The 9227-nt window shown below is 28.4% G+C and overlaps 1 protein-coding gene across 1 annotated transcript in view; it reads right to left on the bottom strand.

Annotated features, from left to right (window-relative positions):
• Positions 1-2100: 2100 nt before the first annotated feature.
• The window catches only part of LOC106459126 (ubiquinone biosynthesis protein COQ9, mitochondrial-like), a 15459-nt gene continuing 8332 nt past the window's right edge, over positions 2101-9227 (bottom strand). Inside the window, exons 3-5 of the mRNA XM_022385558.1 lie at positions 5739-5894; positions 3152-3205; positions 2101-2478 (exon numbers count right to left, since the gene is read on the bottom strand). Coding sequence (XP_022241266.1) covers positions 2440-2478; positions 3152-3205; positions 5739-5894 — 249 coding nt within the window. The 3' untranslated portion in view covers positions 2101-2439. The remainder of the gene's footprint in view (positions 2479-3151; positions 3206-5738; positions 5895-9227) is intronic.

Below are 9227 nucleotides of genomic sequence, written 5' to 3'. Positions count from 1 at the left end.
AGATGAATAGATAATAAGAATATTTGTATTTAACTGTAAAGCAACTAATTCTGAAATTAATAGTTTAATATATAGGATAAATATAAGAAAAATGTCAAACTGCGTTTATAATAATAAAATTGCTATATATGGACAGAGAAAACCTATAAATCTTACAAGATTTGAAAAAGAAGCTTCAAAAAGCACAAAAATTGCAAAAGTGAAGCTATATTCAAAGAACTTGAAATCTGACCTAATACAGAATGTATCAAATTAGCTACAAGGAATTTTTATCATCCTTAGTAAGTGAGAAAGCATAACGAACAATGTGCTAATACATAACTAGTTAATATTAACTTTCAATTAAAGCAAACTACCTACTTAGAGAAAAACTATAAATCAACCTGGTAATGAGAATAGCTAATTAAATATACTTTTCTTTCTTATGTTCTTACTTATAAAGATTAAAATGCAATGTTTCATCAGTTGTTTACTTTTGTTGTTAACGATATTTCTGGCCATAAACCCAATAATATCTCACAAGGTTCAGCCAGATTATGAGGTTTATGTTAATCCTAAGTACATATATTAAGTTTATAATGCAAACAATATTTATAACAAAAGTATACTAAAATTTAAAAATAATAAAATTACATATATGAAACACTGACCAATACTGCTAATGAAAGTAATAATATAGTATACCTTACCTACAGAACACACACATACTAACTGTTGGTTTCAAGTATTGTCATAGATTTAATGTTCATTGAACAATATAATATCAATATAATCATGTATAAGTAGTACCTTCCATAACTCTCCCTAAAAACATCTTGTGACCAATGAAAACCCATTAAACAGTTTTAACAGGGTAATTAAATAAGAACGTTGCATCATAGATTTTACTCTTTACGTGTGGAGTAAAGTAACCATACATTACCAAGTGTACAGCCAAAAACTAAACTGTAACTTAAAAAACACACACACAGCACACAAGAGGGAGTAACAAATACAGTTAAATCTTCTGTAAAAACCAAAAAGTAAATGTAACAAGATTTGAGAAAGATCAATAATACTAAAATACTTACAACTATCATCAATATAGCAAGTTAATTGGTAAAAACTAATGATGTAATGTTATACTATACACAGAACTGTTATATAGCTAGTGTTAATTATATGTAAGAGCTTAAACTAAGAGGAGGTGAAACCAATGGTGGTCAATTACACTAAAGAACTATTACCTTACACAATTTACAAAAGAATTAAAGTGTAGATGTGAAAGTTTTGAAAAAGTATGTATATCGGTAGAACTTTTAAATCCACAGTCAGTAGCAGGAATATTGTTGAATTTCCTACACAACTGAATGAATTTTGTGTTAAAATGTGATGAGAAACCTCATTTGTAAAAAATGCGAGTGAACATACAAGCTCTGTCTAAGAAGTCTTGTAATGCTGAATAAATTCTATTGTTTTTAATAAGCTGTGAATAGTAAACATTGTAACATAACTTGTTTGGCATATTTGTATTTGGAAATGGAAAGTTTATAACTTCAAGGTTGAAATTGTCCATTTTATTGAAAGCTTTAAACTTGCATGCTTCATCGGTGATACTAATAAGCTAGACAGTGTTCTTTGTTCTCAGTGAAACAGCTTTTTTTATTTATCTTGGGTGGGTAAACTTGTTTTGCTGTGTCAAGAAAACTTTGACAATTAGGAATAAGAATATGAAGAATATATCTAAAAGTTCAACAGATCTGCAAAGCTTTACTACAATCTTTCATATCAAGATTTGTTATATATGAAAATTCCAGTTTGAATAAATATAAATAAATCTGTAACTGGGGGATTGAACTTACCTTCCATTGGAATTGCCTTTATTTATTGGAAGACAAAGTGTACAAATGTGTTGTCAACTAAAAAATACATAGACTGCAATAATTCATTTAGTGTGAAAAAGTGATAATTTTTATGAGTGACATTGTCATAGATATTTCTGTTTACTGACACAGAGCATTAATTTACCAGAATTATTAAACGATCTTCAATTTTTGAGGAAAGACTTTTTTTAATTCTATCTAAAGGACTACAGTGAAAAAATTACTGAAATCAAGTTTCTATTGTTTTAGAATCAAAGCCTTTATTTTACTCTTGACATTCGAACATTTTAAGATCTCCTTTCCAAAAGGATACATAAGCAACAATGTACAAATATTTAACTATTCATTTAAATATTTTAAACATTGATAATTTAAAGCTTTTAGAATTGGAAGAAACAAATTGGCTATTATTACTTTTTATTTTTCTCAGAAAGAAATTACATTTTTTTGCTTTTTCAGGTTATTAAAATTAGAATTAACATATTCCACATATTTCCATTTATGACTTACTGTTGATGAGCAATGAAGAATCTAGTATTAAACGATAAAAAAGCAAAAAAAATGTAACATATCCACCTCATCTTCCTAGTCTATTTAATCCAAGAATATTCTGTAGCTGAAATGACACAAGACATATGTTATATGGTAATATCAGCCTAAAGTAATTAACATTTTCCATCTATAGAAACATCAATTATACATTATTCATTAGCTTCTCATAAGTTATATTTTAATTCAAATGTTCAAAAAGTTCTCTGATGAGGAGGTTTTTAACTTTCTAACTGAGACAACTCTTTTAACATATTAATTACAATATAGTTTGTTATAGTAATTATACTTATGAAAGAGACACACACAAAAAAACATAGGAACAAATTTTCAAAAAAAGCTACTCTCAAAACAAAAAAACAACAAAAACAAGTAAGTTCAGATGCTGACATATCCCTTGGTTAGTGATTAGAATGAATTCACTTAAAAAAATTAAGGGTTTTAGTGCTATAATTTCTTGACTATTAGACTTTCTTACTTTGTGAACAAAGTACTCAGCTACAACATTTGTGGCTTTTATAATATTGGTAAAAACTCTTCACATGTTTTAAACTGTATAACATAAATCCAATCCACTTGACCAATAAAATGAAAGTGGCTTTAGATGCAATACTTTTTTAGTAATTTATTGGTAATAGTTACAGTCGTATCACATCAAATAGGTTTAATATTCATCAACAAGATGTATTAAAGGTATTTTTCAAAGACAAATACAAAGACCTATTAACTACTGTACTTACAACTATGAGTCCTGATCCTGCTACTTCAGCTAAAATTTCTCTGGTCTGTTGTGCCTGTAACGAATTGTTTAGATGTCATTCATAAATAACAATGAAAAGTACAAATAAATAAAACAATAACAACAAGTATTGAAAACCTGCAACATCTTCCTGCCTAACAAATGGCTATGGTTTTGCTTACAGTCTAAATGTAGATATACTTTGAAAAAATACTTAAGCATAAGGCAACTGTATCAATTTGTCAGCTACATACCTTTAGTTTCAAAAATTCTTTTGCACACAACACTTAGAAAAAAAAAGCAACTGAGCCAGAGAAAATACGTCTGTTTTATCGTAAAATGTACTCATCTTTTCAAGACTTGAAACAAAAATATAAAAGTAGTATGCTTGCTTTAAATTGATTAAAAGTAAACGTTGACAAAATGTTTGTTTTGATCAGAAATCTGTGGTATTGAAATATTGTTTGTCACAGGCATTGTTTTGAATTCCTATTTAAGGTTCCTTAATTAGATGAATACTAAATGTTCAACCCAACAAATCAAAACTAAAGTTAAAAATACTTGAGTGTATAAATGTGTGCTGATGATTATATAATATACTTACATTTCAACATACATGTACCTATTATAACTTACATAACAGCTAAGTCTATATCAAGAGAACCAGCAAACATACAGATTCATAACTAAATCTATTAAGTCTGCTAGAATCTGTACAAAATAACTACATATATGTACATAACATACAACAAATCCTCTAATCTAGTTGGAAATAACAATATAGATTAATTCACAAATACTTCAACCAAACTTCCATAATCCATCTAGTGTACAAAAACAATGGCTTCCCAGTGCTCATTTCAACAATCTGACCATACAGAAATCCACTTGAATGATATGTTTTCCTATAGAATGACATAAATACCCTTTTCATTCTACAATTAAACGGTCTTATTTTCAGATGGAGATCCTTCATTATTATGTTGTATACTGTTGCCTAGGGCACATAGATTGCTTTTGCTTTGAGATTGTGGATTCTCAACTACTACAGGATACCATATATTAATTACCAAAGCTGGGTACAATTTACTGCAAGGTCTCTTCTGTATGGTACTGTTTTCTCAAGCTGATCTATATTCTTTTTTTTTTCATTGACATTAAGAAATTGGGATACTCCTGTCTTGAAAATTCTAAATCCCCAACATGAACACATCTTTATGATCTCAATGTATGAACGTAGTGTTGGAAATGCCTGTTACAAGGCCCGTACCAAGCATGATCAATGTCAAAATATAGTCAAGATAAATACTATTCCACTGCAACTTTAAATTGGCTTTGACTGTCACACTTACTGACTCGCATATTCAAAATCATTTTAATAAAACATACTCAACCCCCTGTATTCACCACATAACCCAGAAGATTCTTTTTTTCAATAGAAACACTCAGTATTACACAATTTATTCTGATATTTAATATTTCTCTTCTGAAAGAAATATAAAGTATGATGTAAAATGCTACCTGAAATTACAACAATAATCTCAATTACATATTCTATCTTCTTGTCATAACATAAAAGACTGTTTAGTTTAGATATTATTGATTAATTTATTTTGTGAGTGAAAATTTTATTATTCTTTAGTTTTGTTATAATAAGAGTTAAAGGAAAAAGATTGTAGGAAGTTGTGTTTATAAATTCATTGATGTTGAGACTATCAAACATTGCATAAAATATGCTGATGTCGAGAATATAGACATTTCTAGAAGGTGCGCAGATGATTAAGTGATAAACATATATATAGTGTTTATGAGGAGAAACTGCAGACAGACAATAGAAAAAGAGAGTAAAGTTACGGGCAAGGAAAAGTTCAGCGTGAAGTTAACTACCATAGAAGTTATAGGCCTAACGATTAATATAGGTCTGACATTTAATATGTTAGAGTAAGATTAACAGTAGAAAAGGAGATAAGAAGGTGAATTATTCCATCAAAGCATGGTTCTAAAGTAACTGAATCAGCCTGAGTGCACTTTGACAAAAGGGACAGAGGATATTTAGAAGAGAGAAGACCAAACGATTACGGTAACTCGTGCCACAATTGTAAGTGAATCACACACAGAATACTAGTGCTATAATAATAGAGAAGATTGTTCGGCTTGTCAACTGAAATTCTAAAGCAATTGAATAGGCCTAAGTAGACTTTTGACTAGAAGAAGAGAACTATATATATATATAGTGTCTATGATATGCCTATAATCTCTATAGTGTGAAGAATTTGTTGTACATATGTTTAACTTGTTCCGAATATATATATTATTTTGAAAATAAGTGAAGTACGAGCTGTTCATTTATCATTGAATTTATCACTAACAAGTCACAGACACCTACTGTAGAAGAATCCTAAGGCCAACAACAACACAGTATATATTTATACTATTTAGAAATATAAGTAAAAGCCTTTTATTTTGACAATTAGCAAAAGAATTATATATTTAAAATCTTACACTTGTATACCTTCCCTACACTTAACTATTTTTAGCTATTCAAGTCATCCCTTTCACACTGATGTATATAATACGGCAATTCTGACCTGTTTAACAGTTTTCCCAAAGTACTGGATATCATCAATACGCCGATCTAAAAACTCCCAGGTATCAACATAGTCTGAAGATGAATCTTGAAGAAAACATAACTCTGTGGCCTTGTATACTGCTGCTAATGAAAGTCGTTTTGTATACCAGTTAAACTGAAAAAGAAAATATCAAAATAACTAACATGTGTAATTAAGAAACATATGGAAGAAGATGTTAAAATTTTAAAAGCAGAGTCCTTTTTAACTTTTATGTGAGAATAAATTTAAAGAATGAGAAAGAAAAACTCACCATCAAGACTTTTGTAGCATGTAAATTTTATTAAGAAATGTATTCTGTAGGAGGAAGTAAAACTTAATTGGAACTATGTTTTCATTAGGACAAAATGAAGCAAATGTTTTTAAAACATTTATTACTTCTTTTTAGAGAATAATAGAATAGAATATAAAGAGTTTTGAGTAATATTTGAGAAATGACTGACTACTCTGTAATAATAATCTCTGTCCTCACACAGCAACCATTGAAAAATGTTGGCTAGATGTGCTGTGATAAAAAATTAACAATGTAGTACAATAACCATGTTTGTTGTAGAACAACCACAGAAAATTGTTGATGTGTTCTTATCAATGAATAATAACGTACTATGATAATCATGTTTGTTCTAGTAGCAGAACAACCACACAATACTGTTGTTCAGATGCATTCTGAATCAATGAATAAGAATTCCAGTTAAACACTTAAAGACTGTTTATTGTTAAGCACAAAGCTACATGATGGGCTACCTGTACTGTGCCAATCAAGGGTATTGAAAACCAATTTTTAATATTATAAGCCCTCAAACTTACTACTGAGCCATTGGGAGGCCTGTTAGTAATTTTGAATATGCCACTCTTAACTTGACAATATGAGTGTAATTTCAGTTCCAATTTGTTTAGTGTACATGTGGATGGGAAGCAGCACAAAACAAAAATGTGCAGTTGAAATGCTATTAACATAACATTCTCACAAGAAACATATATAGGATTATAATGAAAATTACTATTCTGCAACTTATCAGACTTGTGATTGATGAGATTCAATATAATATGTGATTTTTATTTTAAGCATTTTGAATTAACAATTGATATTGCTCATCTGAAAGCTGCTCATAAAGAAATTATTGATGCTTGAGGTCTTCTATTAAACTTAACTACAGTATTATGAAAATTCTGGGTTTTAAAGTAAGTGTGACGTTTCTTATTTACCAATGTACAATTTATCAATCACTTTTTGAACATAATTTTTGAATTTAGCTGTCCTCTATTGGAATTATTCTATAACTTTCAATTTCATAACTTATTTCAATCTCACAGCTCATACCATCTTATAAAACCAGCTCAAAATTGTTCTTTAGCACTTTATCACTGAAAAGTTATCATAGAATAATGTTAGTGGAATGTGTGCTGATCAATGAATAATAATGCTGTTAGTTAAGTGTATGAAAGCCATTGTTCAGATAACTATGATTGATAAAAGTAGAAAACCAACCTATATATTATTTTTTATAATAGATTCAGCACCCATTTTTCATTAGGCTTGACTGTGGTAATATGATGTAAGAACCATTTATAAAGGTTGTACTTTAACAATGTGAACTTAAAAACGTTTTTAATCTTTCCTTTTACTAACTTATTGTTTACACAAAAGTTATGTATAAATCACAAACTATTATATTATTGATTAATTAAATTTATGTAATTTAAAACAAATGTTCAAAAATATGTTTAAGTTACAAATAAATTTAATTAATAAGACCATAAAAATTTTAATAAAAGTAACAATGTTCAGGATATACTAAAATAGTATTATCTTTAGTTTTTGTCCAATAATATTTTAATCAAAACAAAGTCTTCCAGACTTATGTTTATCTTTTTTATATTGTTTATAAAATTAACATTCTATTTATTTAAGCCTCACATTCTTTCTAAGCAACAAATGCACAAGGACATAATCTTGACATGTCCAGGCAAAGAAAACAGTGCTGTTATTATGGGTAAGGCTGATTAACTGAACAATAATATTTTAAACGACACAAGTTACAATGTTTGACACAATTTAAACATAAGATCGCAAACTATTCAATTTTGAAGTCTTTAAACTAAGGTGGTGTCATTAATGACATTATTTTGGAAAAAACTGTGAATCCTTACATTATGTAAGAAAGATACTTCACTTGGACCTACTACCTTGAATACAGAAACATGCACTTGTGACTTGACAAGTTTTTGAAACAATTTTCTCCATGAGAAATTTAATACCTGTATTATTTAATATTGTATAAGCAGACACACATCTATGTGGGGGTTCAACCCCTTCCATTATGTTTTTCAGAAATTAATAAAAAACAGCCATATAGCATCAAAAAGAAATACTGGATATCAGAATTGATCTATTAATTACAACAATATGAACATCAATTAAATGTTGCCATGGTAAATTTTTGCACATTGGCATTTTACATACAAGTTTACATCAATGTTTACATACAAGTTTACATTTTACATCAATGTGTGTATACTCTAGACTTGAGATTTGTTTTCATCAAAGTTAAAATTTTTCAGGACACCCGAAACTCTTTTAACATATAATTGTAACAAAATAAGATTTTCATTGTTTGGAGGTTAGAATCCTCATGAATGATATCATTGTAATAAGTAATGAATTAAAAAAAATACTAAAAATGAGCATACTTTTTATAAACACTAAAATATGAATTTAGATGTAGACTTCATAATTTATTTTCATAAATACAATTATAAATAGTTAATTTCAATTATAAAATTTGAAATGTTAGTCTTTAACTGGTTTTATAATTTCATATCAATCACATTACTAAAAAAAGATATATAAGACATGAAATTGTTGGATTATAACCCAAGTTACTCATACTGATTTGCTAGACTTTCTAACTGAATTTATTACTAAAGTTACAAGTAGTGTCTAATTCTAAGTAAAAAGAAAAAAAATAATATAAATTTATCAGTAGTGCTAGTACAGTTCTAGTTGGACCCCCCTCCCCAACAACATCCAAGATCTTCCCGTTCCACAATGAATGGAACTATAATAACATTTAACATAATTTGAAAGATGAATGAATCATATGGTTGGAAGATATTTAACATTACTCCATCTAGCAAGCTTTGATATTTCTCTATTTTATTTTATTAAGAGCATCAGTAATGTTTGTCAAATATCATGTATTGATTTTTGCATGTTCTGAAGAAAATGAAAGAAATATTCAATTAACTTATACACATTGTAGTCCTATAACTGAAGATAGCCTTTATGCATGATGTAGTCCAATAGCTGAAGATAGCCTTTGTATAAAATAATTTATTGTTGATATTTTTAAAGTGAACAAAAATACTAACTTTCTTAGTAGCCAATGCAAGTCTTGCTATATTTCATTCCAACAATAAAGCTAGTGGATGAAATTCTTTGAAACTTCA

Source organism: Limulus polyphemus, unplaced genomic scaffold (genome assembly GCF_000517525.1).
Source record: "Limulus polyphemus unplaced genomic scaffold, Limulus_polyphemus-2.1.2 Scaffold564, whole genome shotgun sequence".
Classification (NCBI taxonomy): Eukaryota; Metazoa; Arthropoda; class Merostomata; order Xiphosura; family Limulidae; genus Limulus; species Limulus polyphemus.
The sequence above is the reverse complement of the archived record's forward strand: the minus strand, read 5'-3'. Positions and strand labels throughout refer to the sequence as shown.